A 17,425-nucleotide genomic window follows, 5' to 3' on the forward strand; every position below is an offset into this window, starting at 1 on the left:
ATTATTGTAGGTCCCTCCCTTTCATTACATCGATGTGGATTGCCTCGCGAAATCGCAATAGAGCTTTTCCAGACATTTTAAATTCATGATCTAATTCGACAATATTTTGCTTTGAACATAGGAGTTGCTAAGAGTAAAATTCAGGAAAAAGAACCCACTGTATGGGGAATACTTCAGGAAGTTATGCAAGGGCATCTCGTATTGCTAAATAAAGCCCCTACTCTGCATAGATTAGGCATCCAGGCCTTCCAACCTATTTTCTTGATACGGAGCTGTAGCTTCTAACTATGATGAATGCGCTAACTATGGATATGATGTCGAAAATAGACCAATTTTATATCACCCTTCAATTCGAATTAGTAAAAGCAATGTCTCCTTATATAATATGGATTCGAAACATTCATGATCTGGATGTGAATGAGTCGAATTACTTATCCATTGGTCTATTAGTGAACTATCTCTCCAGGGATTGTGAAAACTCTTGAACAAGTGGGGCATCTCCACATCGTTTTGCTCCGATAGAGTATGGTTTTGTGTTGATCGACCTCTAGCTATCACGCTCTTTTGGACCAGAAGAAGGGACCTATTAAACTTCCCAAGTTTGTCTCTCTTTTTGACTTTTAAGTGAAAAAAAAGGGGGGGGGTGACAATCGGTAGACTTTCTTTTCTATGTCGCCGTCTCATCAATGAACGTAGATTGATAGAGATGACTTTTGTGCTGGTCAATCTGTATCCCATTCTTCAGGTACAGTTTTGTTTGATTCACGATTTTAATGAAACTTACATACTTTTGTATCAACAAATGTGTTTTTATTGATGTTGTGCATCAACATAAATATAATTATTTGATGATGTTTTATAACATTCATGTATGTATTTTTAAATTAATAGTTATTTTTAAGCTCTAAATTAAGGTTTGTCACGAGCGTCAACAAAAAAAAAAAAAAAAAAACAACAACAACAACAACTCGTGCATCAACAAAGCATAAATTTGTAGTAGTTATAATTTAAAATAATGATCGTTGAAGTTGGTGGAAGTGGCTGTCGTCGGAGGTCGCTAGAGTTTGCCATAAAAGGTGGTCAGACGTGGTTGGAGTTGGCTACAACTGGCGATTGCGCCCAGAGTTGGGCAATGGGGATATCGATTGTGATGAGAGTTTGGTGCACTATAGGTGAACATGGGTATAAAGTATTAGTGACATATAAAATTGGTCCCCTCAAACAATGAGTTTAGTTCATATCTCAACTCATACCAAATTGTATTTTCACCCCAAACACTTCTTAAGATTCTTGACCAATTTGAATGGATTAGCTTGAAATCAAATGCTAGAGATATCAAAATCCATTTAAATCAATTTAATTTTGGAGCATATTCTAAGTCTTATTCTAAATTGGCTAGATTTTTATTTCCAAGTCAAATTAAATTGAGACCTTAAATTTATTTCGAATTTAAATTTGGGTATATTCAAAATTTTATCCAATTTAAATGGGTTCTTATCTCATACTAAATTTCTTCAATATTCAAATATAAATTATTATCTTGAATTAAAATTTGAGGCATTACCGAAACTTTATCTCAAATTCAATTTATCCAAGTTTGAATCTTTAAATTAAATTATGAATAAGACTTCACATTTAGGTCACGTTTACCCCCATCCAACGGTAATAAATCAAGTGGACCCCATTTGATTATATTTGGTATTATTTACTTGTGTTTTGTATGTACTAACACACCAGACCCACTTCCAAATCTGTAATTAAAAAAAAAAACTCATTGATAAATGGAACGTGCTCAATCCAATCGTGTCTGAAAAATTAAATTGTATCGTTGTAGTTACTTTTACGGTTATCATTATTATTACTATTTCGGAGAAAAATTATGAATTTTGATACATTTACGGTTACTGTTACAGTTTGACCCTTAAAGGTAACGATAATGAGAACGATAGCAATAAATATGACAAAATTCATAATTTTAAATAAACGCAATCAAAAGTAATCTAATTACATTAATGAGTCATACCTAATACAATTGATCCATAAATTTCATTACGATTATATTAATTTCTATTATGATCCGTGGTGTTATTTCAACTAAAATTTAGGCACAATCCAAATTTTATGGTGTGAAATTCAAATTTATTTCCAAATTCCCCCGAACAAAACAAAAAATTCCGAGTTTTAGAACCCAGTCGCCGGCCCCTTCACGCCATCTCCTTCTCACACTCGATAATCTCTCTCCCCCCCTAACTTTGCCCCTCTCGTCATCTTCTGCGTGTGCAGCAACCCAGCCGTCGACGTCCAGCTAACCGTCGTCGACAGTCGCCGCCGCTGGACATCCCCTCTCTGCACGTTGATCCTAAGCTTCTTGAGGCTGCTCATTTCACTTTGATTCCATTGATCTTGAGCAAGTTCGGAATTCTTTGATTCTCAAAATTCCTGGTAGTCAAAAGGTGAGAGATGGAGAAAATGATGAGCATCTTGAAGCCCAAACCAAATCCGCAGCAACAGCTAAGGGATTGGCAGCGTAGGCTCCGACAAGAGTGCCGCAACGTCGAACGCCAAATTCGAGGTAACGGATCGTATTTTGTTATTTTCAATTTCAATCTCCTTTGTGTTTTCTTTTATGTATCTGTTCATTACTGGGTTAAAATTCTGATCATGCGATCTATTCTTCTACCTCTAGGGATTCTTTAATTTTTTTGATTTGATTTGATTTGATTTGATTTGTTCTTCTTTGATTGGTTTGGGCCAGATATACAGAGAGAAGAGAAAAATGTGCAGAAAGCCATTAGGGATGCTGCCAAGAGGAATGATATGGTCTCTGCAAAGGTATGTTATGAACTTGAGATTTTCTCTGTTTAATTTTCTGATTAGGGGTTCATAATGAAGAAACGAATTATGATCTGGGGAAACTTTGCCTAATCCATTTCGGAGTGAGGGGGATGGAGACTCTGTTAATTATCAGCAATGCAAAAATTATAAGGGCATACAAAAAGCAAACATTAGCTATACAAAATAACGTCTAAAGATTAATTACAAAAATATCCTCGAAATCAAACCATGATATTAACGAGGGCCAAACCTCACCAGGCTCCTTCTTCAACCCTCACCCAGCAAATCATAAAAATTGGGGAAAAGACGGATGGAGGAGGAACTCTTCAATCAACACATGGATGATATCATCATTTTACGTTGCTGAATTTATTTTTGTTCCACTGAGAACTTAGGCACCCAAGATGGCTGGGTTCAGTTTGAGGCTTCCTGTTTACGTGCTACCCATTAGCATAAGGGTTCATTTGGATATGGACACTAGAATGTATTACAGTATTTGTGTGATATGATCTATATTCTCGGTGGACTAGGGGAAACATTATCTATAATTCAGTACACTTGATCTCATCCTTAATTGTTTCTGCCTGGAATTATGTCCTATCTCTTGTTTAATATTGCCCTCTATTTGTGTTTCAGGCACTGGCCAAAGAAATTGTGAGGTCTAAAAAAACTGTGAACCGTCTTCACGAAAACAAGGCACAACTCAATTCGATATCCATGCACCTTGGCGAAAGTGTTGGTATGATGTTTTGCATATTCTAAAACTTGATGAAACTTTTAGGTCTCGTTGCTGTCTTATTGGCTTCAACAACCTAATATTAGCTTAGTTTTTCTTACTTTGTTGTGTACGGGGATATAATTTGATGATTATGGGTATATGACAAGCTCTATAGTATAATTTAAGTTTATTGTAAATAATAGTTTGCTGAAGATATACATAATACATACATATATATGTATATATGTAGAGATATATTTTTCTCATGTTATCAATTGAGTACAGATAGAAAAGTTCGAAGTGGTGTTAAATTGAAAAGTATAGGGAGGGAAGGTGAAGAGGATGGGATTCTTACTTAGCATTCAATTTATGACATAACTTTTTATATCGAAGTGCAACATAATATGATCATTGATCAGTCACCATTGTTATTTATATTTTCTTGGATTCTGGATACATTTGTTGAAAGCCTACCAATTTTGCAGCCATTGCTAGAACGGTGGGGCATCTTTCCAAGAGTGCTGAAGTTATGAAGCTTGTTAATAATCTGATGAAGGCCCCAGAAATGGCAACTACAATGCAAGAGTTTAGCAAGGAGATGACCAAGGTATCTTTTTTTAAGAATAGGAACAATTTCTAACTTTCTCTTTGGTCGAGGTTATGAATTTAGAGGCTTAGAGTTGACATAGACGTGATTGAACATTATTATTAATTAGGTCCTTTTTTGCATGTAGGTAAGGTTCTTTTTTTTTTTTTAATCAAGTTACAATATGTTCATCCTGGTCCCTCGTAACTTGTTTTATCTTTTATTTTCATTTGGGAGGATGAGGAAGTAATTCTACAATTATGCTACCTTTTGTTTTTAGAAACATCGACAACTTTGTTTAGCACCAAAGGAAAAAAACACAAGGGTTGCGGAAGAGAGACCCCCCCTCCCAAAGAGACTATAGGAGAGCCTTCTAATCAAAGAAAATTATGAGGCTATAATTACAAAAGAATGTTTTGTTGTTTAAACATCACCACGACATTGTGTACAATCCTTCGTTAAATCCTCATGCTCTTCTTCTGTTTGTGAACGTTTATTAAGGGTACTTGCTTATAGTCCTATTGTCAAGTCTCTGTTCTCTGTTTAACTTGCCAAACGCTACTGAATTTATATGTTTTTTGTATAAAGTGTTACAATACTATCATTAATGTAGCTGCTTTTTTTGTATCCTATATCTATAGGCTGGGGTGATCGAGGAATTTGTAAACGATGCGGTGGATTCAGCACTAGATTCTGAGGATATTGAAGAGGAGATTGAAGAGGAAGTTGACAAAGTTTTGACTGCCATTGCCGGTGAGACTGCCGCACAGCTTCCAGAAGCTGTCAGGAAGGAAAGGATGAAGCAACCGGCTCATGTTCAGGAAGTCCGGGAAGAGGTATATATTGCATAATTTTGAGTACCCACGAAAATTGATCCTGTGAAAGAATAAAATATTGTGACATTTATTTCTTTTTCAGGAAGAAGCAATAGCTGAGGGTGTTGATGACGAGGAAGAACTAGAAGAGATAAGGGCTCGACTTGCAAAAGTTAGATCATAATTTCGATATTTCACATAAATTGTCAAAATGGCTGTAACTCGATTTGAGCGTCAACTGTACTCCTGGTATTTAATGTGAGAGAAAATAAGCAAACATACCAAACTTTCTCTTCATGTTTGTGTGATCAAGATTCTTAAACTGAGAACATATTTGTCAAATAGATAGGAAGAGAGTGGAGATGTAGGTGGCGACCGAGACGGTGACTAACCGTTTGATGTATATTGTATCCAATCTTCTTAACAGAATGAAAATGATGCATTGTCCTATCATCGTATGTGTGTAAATGCTATATGTTTCTTACCTACATTGTGATCCATGTTTTTTTTAATCAAAAAGTACAATGGAGTGCCATAAAGTAACAGAAACAAGTGGGAACAGTTGTGTATGCGTTTACCAGACAAAATTGTCCATATTCAGATCCTGCAGGCAGTTAAAAAGTTGAAAAAGTAGGTTTGAAGGCTTTAATTATTGTAATGAACCCATGAAATAGATCATCATTGGATCTTTAGAAGAGCAATGATAGTACTAGGGGAATGTTATTCCAATCAAGTAGCAAGTGGAGTTCCTTAGACGTATTAGATTATATTCTTTTTCAAAAGAAAAAGGTGAAGAGAGAGATAAAGACGCACGTTGGCCAATCCTTTAAGGCACGTTAAGTCTTGCTTCTTGCATTCTTTTTGCTTTAAGATGATGATGGTTAGAAAAAGGCCACTAATTCTTATGTTTATTTTTACCATTTTGATAATTTTAGATGCAAAGTTAGAATTTTTGTCCTGTTTGATTCCCTTTGGCTTGGCAGCTGTGTACTTATTCACCCCGTGAAGATATGAATAGTAATTGTTTAATGATTCCCTCTCATACATAATACATCAACTCTGGTTATATTTCAGAGCTAATAAGAGACAAATAGCAGAACTCATTTTTCTTTCCTTTTCTTTTCTTTCCTTACTTTTCTTATTTTTTCTCTTTCTTTTTTTTTTATGTATCTGCTTATTGACTGAACTTTACTTTGCTTTTCTTTCTACAACTCCCTCCCTCAAATCCCCACCAACCTACAGTAGGCTCTCTCTCCTCTAGCTTTGGACATTCTTTACTCCAAGTTTGTGTTAGCCTTATCAGCCAAGTAAAATAGGTAGTTCATCTGCTTTAGACAGAATCTTATATATACCCTCAACCATAGTTGGAAGGAGATATCCTTCTTGTACACAAAAAATGGCAGCTTCTTTTTCTCTCTTTCTTTCTTTCGCTTTGCTCCTTGCTCTACCATTGGCATCTGCAATTTCTCTAGACCAAGAGCAACCAAACTTATCTTCAACCATTAACTATCCAATTCTTCAAGCAGAAAAGCTCATTAGAGACCTTAACTTGTTTCCCAAGGACTCCATTAACATTGCAGCAGCAGAAGACCCTTCATTTTCATCTTCAGGGATTGTAGAGAAAAGCTTTCAGTTTCCTTTCATTGGAAGAAGAAAAAGTCAAGGCCCATCAGTTCAAGAACTTGGTCACCATGCTGGGTATTATCCCCTTCCACATACTAAATCGGCAAGGTAATTAAGCATTTTTCAGAGGTTTATGATTGCACCTGCTACATATTATAAGATGTCGTTGTACTTTTTATATTGATTCTTCATTCTAAAACTGATTATGGAATGTGCAAAATGAAAAGTTTCAACAAAGAAAAGGAAAAGAAAACCATGGCTTTTCTAGGGATAAAAAGAAGTTATTCAGCATATAGACAAGATTAGTTTGACTAATCTCACATTCTGTTCATGCCTACTGTAATCTTGACCAAGAATCCTTCATAACCAGAATTGTGAATGTATTATTGTTCACAGGATTGATTCATTTTCTAATTTATTCATACAACTCATATTACAGGATGTTCTACTTATTCTTTGAATCAAGAAACAGCAAAAAGGACCCTGTTGTGATATGGTTAACAGGAGGGCCAGGGTGCAGCAGTGAGCTTGCTATGTTCTATGAAAACGGTCCTTTCCAAATTGCAAACAACTTGTCTCTTGTTTGGAATGACTATGGCTGGGATAAGGTCATTTCCTGCTTCACCATATATCCTTGTTCGAAATCACTCTCTTTTACTTCATTGTCTGATTTTGGTCATTTGGATCCTTGTATGCAGGCCTCAAATCTTATTTACGTCGACCAGCCCACTGGAACTGGTTTCAGTTACACTTCTGACGATGATGACATCCGTCATGATGAAGAAGGTGTTAGCAATGACTTGTATGACTTCTTGCAGGTAGGACAGTGTCCCTTCAGTTTCATTAATGGCAAGAGATCCTACAGGACAAACGGATCTCTTCCTTAACATATCTCTGTTAAGATACCACCTAACAAGAGTACTCAAGAACACAAAGAATACCAAAGATAGAAATATATATTGCAATATCAATGAAGAAACTATAATATATCATATTATCATAAGAACAAGTAAACAAGGTAACTATTAGCCTTTCGAGAGGGTTAGACTCTCCCTAAATTCCCTAAAGGAAATCTCACAATATTCTTCACACCCTTCCTCTCAATCTAATCCCTCTATTTATAACTAAAAGCCTTAACCAACTCACTATCTAATTACTAATATGCCCCATCTAATAACCATCCTAATATTTCCTAATAATCCTACTATTCCCATAATTAGGTGTCTTACAATCTCTTCCCTTTTCCTTTTGGTTGTTAATTATCAATATTCTCAGGCATTTTTTAGTGAGCATAAAGAATTTGCTGCAAATGACTTTTACATCACTGGCGAATCATATGCCGGGCACTACATTCCTGCATTTGCATCCAGAGTTCACCAAGGAAATAAAGAAAAGCAGGGAATTCATATCAATCTAAAGGTACCTATACTACATATTTTCCTGGATTGAACATGATTTTATTCTTCAATTCTTTTTATCGAAAACCGAATATTTTATCAGGGTTTTGCGATCGGCAACGGTCTTACCAATCCTGAAATTCAGTATAAAGCATACACTGATTATGCCTTGGAAATGGGATTGATTGGAAAATCTGACTTCGACAGCATAAACAAGTTGGTCCCAGGCTGTGAGAAGGCAATCAAAACTTGTGGTAAGTTTCTAAATATTCACAAAATTTTCTTTCAAATACATGATGTCAATAGCTATGGCCAAGTAACTTCTCTTTGTTCATAATGAATCCACCATCAGGTGCTGATGGGGGAAGTGCTTGTGTATCTTCTTACGTCATCTGCAACCAGATATTCAACAGAATCATGGGCATCGTCGGAGACAAAAACGTAATGAAGAACAAACCAAATAATCAAATCTTATAATTGAAGTACCATGTTGTATTTAGTTCATAAAACTCTGATATGATGCCATTAATTTTAAATACTAGGAGGTGGAGGAGTCTTGCATTTTGCATCCTGATGAAAATTTGTACCATGTCTTTGTTATGCAGTACTATGATGTTAGAAAGGAATGCATTGGAAATCTCTGTTATGACTTCTCAAACATGGAGAAATTCCTCAACGAAAAATCAGTAAGAAGCGCACTCGGAGTTGGGAATATGGACTTTGTGTCATGCAGTAGTAAGGTGTACAGTGCTATGCTTATGGATTGGATGAGAAATCTTGAGGTTGGCATTCCAGCTCTCATTGATGACGGGATTAAGGTGCTGGTGTATGCAGGCGAATATGATCTGATATGCAATTGGCTTGGTAAGTTTTCGATGTTCGTAGTTCAAAATCCTCCTTTTGAAGTCCCATTACTTTCTGAGAAGACGTTTCTAAAGATTTTCTCTACTTTTGTTTTGAAATTTGAAGGGAATTCGAGGTGGGTTCATGAAATGAATTGGTCTGGTCAGAAAGCATTTGCAGCATCCAAAATTGTTCCATTCCTAGTAGATGGCAAAGAAGCTGGGCTTCTCAAAAGCCATGGACCTCTCTCTTTCCTAAAGGTCACTCTCTCTCCCAACTATAAAATAGCAAACATTTGAACATTGTCACCAATGTAACAATTCTCCCCTCTTAGTTTCTTAATATTCATAAAAGTAAAAACATTAAAATCTCGTTCGATTCCGACTTAGTTTTTTGTTAAAGAATTTGTGAGATAACAAGCACAATTTTAAAAAATCAAATAATTATAAACAAGATCAAAGATTTTAGAGTTTTCCTCTAAATTCTCCAAGTTGTTAGAATCAAAGGACTCAATATATAAAAATTAAAAAGGGTAAGATTTTGCCTCCGCCCTTAAAAATTTCTGACTCTGCCCTCGATTAGTTTGACTAGAACTGATCTTAGAAACTTAAAGCTTTTAGATGAGCAAGTTCAATATTTTTTTTTTTTCCTTTTTTCTCCTTTCACATGAACTCTAATATTTCATTTGATTTACAAGGCTGAAGAGTCGAAGTGAGTTTAACTTTAATTGGTATGACCTTTCTCCCTAAAAGTTGGAGGTTCAATCTCCCACTCTCGCAGTTGTACAAAAAAATTACGAGGTGGAACTCGAAAGGGTTAACATGTACTAGGTTTATTACTTTCAAAGGAAGGAAAAATAAAAGAAACAATTAGTTGTAGCTTAGAGCAGAGGAGTTTTTAGTATCATATCATTTGAGAATGTGTGATGGTTTTGTACTACAGGTTCATAATGCTGGTCATATGGTGCCAATGGATCAGCCAAAGGCTTCACTTCAAATGCTTCAGAGTTGGATGCAGGGCAAACTTGGCTTAGATGACATACATGAAAAACTTTCTCCAAAATGAGATTCTTCCTCATCTCTCTCCCTTTGTTTAAAAAGCCTTATTCACACACTCATCACTAATTGATTGTCTGTATGATTGTGTATTGTGTTAAATATTATTATTGCTTTGATTTTATGTTCTTAAAATTTATTGTATTGTTCTATATTCTGAATATGTTAATAAAACTACAGACCACACTTCACTTTCTCTGAAATTTGCATGAAGTAGATTTTCTGGTGGTAGTTCTGGTCTTTGTTTGTTGACCTACTCATCAAATTAGAAGTAAAAGTAAAAATATATCTGAGTTGTTGAAGTTATTTAGTACTAACTAATGAGGAGTATAGGGGGATTTGAATCTCTAACCTTAAGAGTTAAGAAGCACATATATGGAAACGAGATATACATACAACATGATACGGATACAGCAAAATGTCATATTTTAAAAATCTAGGACACAACATGATGAGGACACATTTATTAAAATATACAGTTTTAGAACTATATATCATTTTTACATCAAAAGAAAATTTAAAGTAAATAGATTGATGAATTTTTTTTAATAAATGAAACATTACTCTTCATGATATAATGTAAAGAGGCTATTGTTAAAAAATCCAAGGAAACAATATGATAAACATAGCACATAAAACAAACAAAAACAACGCATAGAGCAAACAATAACAAGACTATCCATTGTCACATATGTCATATATGTGTTTTGAATGGATGTATTTATATGCTTAAAAAACTTAGCTTAACATATTTCATACTCAAAAAGTTGTTATTATTGTCATATATGAGTCTTTTTAGTCTACTCAATAAGTGTTCTATGTCTTGTCTAATATATTGCACTAACAAGTGTTTGACCCGTGTCCAACAAGTATCGGAGTGTTCAATTGTTTGACATGTATTGGATACTCACATGCTAACAAAATTAAAGTATTCATGCTTTTTAGCTTAAGAGATTGAGTACTAGTCAATTATTATTGAGCTAAAGCTTATATTGACGTTTCTATGAATGGAGATGATAGCGGTGGAGATGAGAAGCTTAGGATTTTCATTCACGCTGCAACAAAAGCATTAAAAAATTCAAGGGACAATTGTAATTATAGCATCAGGCCCAAAGTATTAGCAAATATGCAATAATGGAAAAGAATTTGCAAATACAGCAAAATTTAGAATCCAACTCTCAGAGTCTATCAATATAGACTATATTGCTAAGAGGAGTCTATCAATGATAGATCATATCACTAATAGGAGTCTATCAATAATAGAGTCTCTATCCATGATAGAGTCTATCAAGGATAAATTTTACTATATTTGCATTTTTTTAAAAATATTGCTATACACTTAATCATTAACCTTAAAAATGCTATCCATTGCAATTTTCCAAAATTTGCAAATATATATAGTTGCTTTGAGTTTTATTTTGATATGAATTTATGTATATGGTGACAATTTTTTTTCTTTACATTATTCCTTTTTATGTTGTTTTTAGTCCAACTTTATCCAATCGAAAAAAAATGAGCCTATCTCAATTAGCGCAAAATTTGTACTATCAATTTTAAGGTTCGGTTCTTCCACCCCACCCCACAATATTCAAGGAAAAATTTATGTTTGAATTCATCCATTTTAGTCATTTAGGGCAACATACGATTCTCAATAGTCGATAGTTTGATCTTTCACCTCACAACAATGAAACGTAAAAATTTATCTGGTAGAACCAGATTAATATCCTCTTTTGACTTAAATAAATACATGAAAATAGTATAAAAAATGAATATTTCTTTTTCAATACAATAAATGTGGGAATATGGTGATTTGAATATTTGGATCTTAAAAGAAGCCATACATGTCAACAACCCTTCATAATCTTAGTTCATATCAAGTTTCAGCCGAAGTGGTATATGGAAGAATTATAAGATAATGTATAACAACATATTTAAATGTAACGCATGGCAGTGGTTGGCATTTTATAAATAATGCAAAGATATATAAATAGTCAAGAACACAGCTGCAACTTGGTAACTTGCTGCCACCTTTCCCTCACCAACCTCAACATTTTTTACAACTAGGTAAAATCCTTTCAAATAGATTCTTAATTATAATTTTGAAACAATTAGATTCATTCAATTATTTTAATAAGATATTAGAGGATGTGGGATCAGAAGGCCATACACGAGGACACATTTCAACTAGGTTAGTACCTCCTTAACACACTCATCATCTCTCGATACCGATAGTGATGCATTTAATAAAAAAGAATTAATTTGATTCATACAATTGAATAAAACAAGAATTCCAATCAATTTTTTTTATGAGTTTGTTTATCTTAAACTCTTAGTCTACCAATCTATTGGAATTAGGTAAATTTAGGATATTGTCAATGTAAACATAGTTCAGTTGATTAAGACATTATAAATTTAATTTTGAAGGTTCAATCTTCATGAGATTGATCTAAAGTAAATAGGTAAGGTGAAATGTATTTTTGATATTATATTAACTTTTATATAAACTAAATAAAACAAGCTATTGTATATATATCTTGGACTCAAAATAAGCTAATGTGGACTTAGCTCGATAGACAAGACAATTAAGAGTTAAAAGAAATTTATAAAAATCAGAAAAATTATTCCTAATGATGGCTTCGTCGAACTTTTAGTAAAAAGATTGAATATCAAATTTTAAAAGAATAAAACAAAATTATCAATTTAGTTCTATGATGTAGTTTGGTTTCAATTCCATGGATAAAAGATAAGGTGGAAAATCTAAAAATATATCACGTTTTTAAAACATTTAAAAATATAGAAATGTTAGACTAGTCAATTTTTGAATTTTTTTCTAATATCCAATTTTATCATCTTTTGTCCTGTCTTATTGCACACGTTCTTTTTCTCTTTCTTTTTTTATTTTCTTTATTTTCTTTTATTTTTGCTTCTTTTCTTTTTTTTTTTCTTTCCTTTTTCCAACTTTTGCTTCCTTTCTTTCTTTCTTTTTTTATTTTCTTTACTTTCTCTAGTTTTTTCGTCTTCTCTTTCTTTTTTTTTTTAATATTTTCTTTCCTTTATCCGAGTTTTGCTTCTTCCTTTTTTTCCATAAGAATTATGATGCTGAATTTCATACCCAAGACTTGAAAGTAGCCAATTCATAAGTGATTCGACACCAATAAGCCAATTAACAAGTTTGATTATTATAACGAAACATTAAATATAAATAGTAAATAAAAATGGATTTGAAAGAAACTATTTTTCTTTAGTCTACAAATTTATATCATTTTTAGGAACATTTCTTAAAAGTTTGAAATGAGAAATGAAAATAGTTATTAAACAAATTTATTTCTCAAAAAATGTGAAATGCGAACGATATCAGATAGACCAATAGTTTTTTTCTTTTTATAGAACTTTAAGAGTGTGATGTCTATGAGAAATAAACTTGAAAAAAGGGCATAGATGACCCAAAATAAAGAGCACAAATTGAAATATTTGTGTATTTGCGTACTGTAATATTTAATTACAAAATCAAACGAAGAAAAAAAGTTTGATTTGGCTGTTCACTTATTTTACAGAAATGCCCTTGATAGGAATCAAAAAGAAAAGGGACCATACGAATGTTTGGAAAGGACAAAGAAAGGGAAAATAAGGTGTTAGTAGCTATCATTTATAGAAGTTACCACTGATAGCCTATTATCGGTAATAGAAGCTAACACTGATAGCATGTAAGTGATAGAAGCTACCATTAATAGTACGTTATCGATGATAGAAGCTACCACTGATAGCATGTTGTCAGTGATAGAAAGCTATCACAGATAGCATGATATCAATGAGATCATTGATAGTATCTTATCAGTGATGTTATCAGTGAAAGAAACAATCAATGATAACTACAACATGAGTGATATTAGTGATATCAATGATAAAAGTTAGGTGAAATCTATATATCGAGTTTCTTTGAAAGTTCATAACTAGTTAAAGAAGTCTATCATTGCTAGTCTTAAGCGTTAATATTTCAAAGTTGATTCTAATTGATGAAAGTCTATCATTAATAGTGACTGATAGCTACTATCAGTGATAGCTACGATAGAAGATTATTAGTGATAGTTACTGTGTTAATCTTTTAAAGTTGATAGTCATTTATGAAAGTCTATCAGTGATAGCCACTAGTTTTCCATCACTGGTATAACTCAATCTTTCAAAGTTGTTAATTTTCTTTCAATGTTGATAACTACTTATAAAAGTTTATCATTGATAGCCATTAATAGCCTGAACTGTTAATATTTCAAGGTTGATTCCAATTGATGAAAGTTTATCAATGATAGCCACTGATAACTGATAGAAAATTAAAAGCTAATATTTCAAGATTGTATTAATATTTCTCAAATTGAATGCTACCACTGATAGCAACTATTAGCGATAGCAATTGATAGCAGCTATCAGTGATAGCAGTTAATACCAGCTATCAGTGACTATCATTGATAGTTGCTATCAGTGATAGATTTCAATTTGAGAAAATCAGAAAGAAGCAAAATGATGGCTAGGCATGGGCTTTTTAGTCTTTTACCATTTTTTGTTCTATATATGTAATTATTTTATTCTTATACTACATATTCTATTATTTTGGGCTTGAATTCCATTTATGCAACTAGTCCTTTATAAAACTATTATTACCTTTTTTACTATGTCAATCATTCATCTTCATATATAATGTAATATTCTTAGGTGGCGTTTGAAGGTTAAGTTGGTTATTATAGTTGGTGGATAATAATAGTTAGTGTTTGAATTTTTTTTTTATTTTTTTTTTTTTTTTGGAACTTGACTAAGAATTCAATCATTGTACTTAAGAAAAATGCAAATTATTGTAAAAGATGTGAATGAAATAGGTTTAATCTTAAAAAAAAATAATAATAAAAAACCCAATAATTATCAAATGGGCCTAAATTAACAAAATTTACTCCAAATTTAGCCACATATACATATAAAAAACCCATTGACCCAATCGCAAAAATATATGAATTACTTCAATTAAATTTATTGAGACTTATGTTCAAAGTGGTGGACAATATTATAACACCATTATGGAAATATTTGAAGAGCTGTTATCTTCGCTAACAAAGTGGTAAGTCAAATATACCCTTGACTTAGCTAATACAAATTTTGTGTACCGAACAAAAATGTGCGGAGTGGATCTCAAAAGATATAGTCATGGAGTGATTCATGATTGAGTTCTATCTTGTAGGTAGTATGTTCTTCGGCCAAAGAGCAGCTGGTATGAATATAAGAGTTATTAGATGAATAGATGATTATTTGAGGGAAGGTTTAATGGTACTTTTGTTTGAGGAGATCAAAATTATTAGGAATGCGACTACAATCCCATATTAAAAGAACATGATAATGGTTATATAAGTGAGAACACTATTTCTAATGGTATACGAACTTTTGGATGAAATTGATAACAAATTTATGAAGGCTTACGTTCAAAAAGTGGAAAATATATATCGTATTAATGTGAAAATATGTTGAGGTTTAAAAAAACTTAACTAATGAAGCTAATAATTTCGCAACTTAAATAGGTTTAGAATCGAATCTAATCAAACTAAAGGTTTAATATTAATGATTATTCATCAAACCAAAATCAAAAATCAAAAATGAACATTTCCCTAACAAATATGAGATAAAGCACGAAGAAAAAATAAATTTAACCTCTGACAAGTTAAAAAAAGAGAAAAAAAAAACAATGATTAAATTAAATTAAATTAAATTAAATAGGATAGGTTACCCTAAATTTAAAAGAAAAAAACAATGACTATAATTAAGGAGAATGACATTAATGTATTTTAAGGTTATATAATGAATATACCCCTATACTTTATTATAGGAATCCATTATATGTTGTTAGATTTTGAAAAGTTTTATTTCTATCTTTAAATTTTGAAATTTGTTTTAAAAAAATATCACTAATAATCATGTCATTCTGAAAATTCTCTTCCATCAAAATAAAGAAAAATTGATCTAGAAACTAATGCATACTCATTAGTAAGCTACGTGAAATTATATAGAAGATCAAGATTTAAAGACTAAAATGTCGATGTCGATATCGATATTGAGATTTCAATTTTACTAAGAAATTGATGGATATATATCAACAAGATATCGATATCAACAGATATTTCTGTAAGTAAAAAAAATTTAGAAAATTTGTTTAGATTAAAAATTAAGTTGTTTTTACACTCAAACTAAGTTATAGATATTGTATTAGTATTTCTATTCATATTGGATTAAATTCATGATATTATTTTTATATTTTATGAGCATTTATAAAGGATATCAAAGATATCATTGAATATTTAATATCGATATCGAACCCTTTGATTTACAGATATATCAACATATCTATAGATATTTTCATCTTGGTTTCGATTTATTTCATTTCAAAAAATATTGATATTAGCATTTGCATACTCAATTTTTACACATCATCTATCACCTCAACTTACATTAACGACCTCCCATACGACTTCCAATTTTTTGTTCACGTTAATCGTCCCGTTAGTTCCCATAAAAAAAAAACTCCATAATAATGTTTGGAATAAATTTCAAAGTAGTTCAATCATAATGATGAAATCTTTTTAAAATAGTCTAGAAACCTAATTGAAACCTACTTTTATATGAATAATTTGTATAATTTAACCTATAGTATAAACAACATAGCTAGTAAAAGCCATAATATAGTCCCTTTGCAATTAATTCTTCTTAAAGGAAAAAAAAATGTAGGTCAATGATGGAGAAAGGATCTAGGTGGTGTATGTAAATAGTAGATAGTAAATAGTAAATAGTAAAATAGTAAAATAGTAAAATAGTAAAATAGTAAATAGTAAACAGTAAAGTGAAGGCAGAAACAATGAAGTAACAAATAGAAACTGCCATAATCATAAGGCCTTCCCTCAAAGAATATTCATTCATCATAAATATGTGAATTAAATGATGAATATATGTACCAAAAAAATTACCAAAATTGTATATAGTTCTTTTCTTTAGGGTACTAAAGAAAGCAAATCTGGTAATTATTTGCAAATATAGATGGGAGCACCAGCACAGCCCTAATATGCTATCTATTGTGTTGTTTCCCTATGAAAATAGGGTTTTGAATTTATCTATCTGTTTATTTATTTATTGTAATATTTTAGGTCACTGTTGTTGTATTTGGATGTGTGACAAAATTGCCTATATTTTTCATGTGTCATATGACATCAAACCTAATTTATTTATTTTTTTTATTTATTTCTTGTTAATTGAGCAAGATAGAATACTCTAGTACCTTAGACCATATGAAAATAGAAAATGGAACACTTGTAAATATAGACATTAAACCCAAAATATTAGTAGATATAACATAATGTAAAAAATAGCAAATATGGTCAAATTTAAATAGTCTAACAGTGATAGACCATGTTATTGGTAGGAGTCTATCAATGATAGATCTATCACGGGTAAGAGTCAATCAACAATAGAAGTCTATCTATATTTGCAATTTTTTTAAAATAATGTTATACATGTGATTATTATTCCTA

At 32.0% G+C, this 17,425-nt stretch overlaps 2 protein-coding genes across 2 annotated transcripts; both read left to right on the forward strand.

Annotated features, from left to right (window-relative positions):
* The first annotated feature begins 2,160 nt into the window (after positions 1–2,160).
* LOC120083282 (vacuolar protein sorting-associated protein 24 homolog 1) lies at positions 2,161–5,407 on the forward strand. Its single transcript, XM_039038957.1, has 6 exons — positions 2,161–2,572; positions 2,756–2,832; positions 3,472–3,574; positions 4,039–4,160; positions 4,781–4,975; positions 5,058–5,407. The coding sequence occupies exons 1-6, from the start codon at positions 2,461–2,463 to the stop codon at positions 5,136–5,138; spliced, it is 690 nt and encodes a 229-aa protein (XP_038894885.1). The 5' UTR covers positions 2,161–2,460; the 3' UTR covers positions 5,139–5,407.
* Positions 5,408–6,350: 943 nt separating this feature from the next.
* Positions 6,351–10,067, forward strand: LOC120083281 (serine carboxypeptidase-like). The gene is made up of 9 exons (XM_039038956.1): positions 6,351–6,685; positions 7,017–7,185; positions 7,276–7,395; positions 7,853–7,996; positions 8,078–8,228; positions 8,327–8,415; positions 8,580–8,838; positions 8,944–9,077; positions 9,760–10,067. The coding sequence occupies exons 1-9, from the start codon at positions 6,351–6,353 to the stop codon at positions 9,880–9,882; spliced, it is 1,524 nt and encodes a 507-aa protein (XP_038894884.1). The 3' UTR covers positions 9,883–10,067.
* The last annotated feature ends 7,358 nt before the right edge of the window (positions 10,068–17,425 follow it).

The sequence above is a fragment of the Benincasa hispida genome, chromosome 8 (assembly GCF_009727055.1).
Source record: "Benincasa hispida cultivar B227 chromosome 8, ASM972705v1, whole genome shotgun sequence".
Classification (NCBI taxonomy): domain Eukaryota; kingdom Viridiplantae; phylum Streptophyta; class Magnoliopsida; order Cucurbitales; family Cucurbitaceae; genus Benincasa; species Benincasa hispida.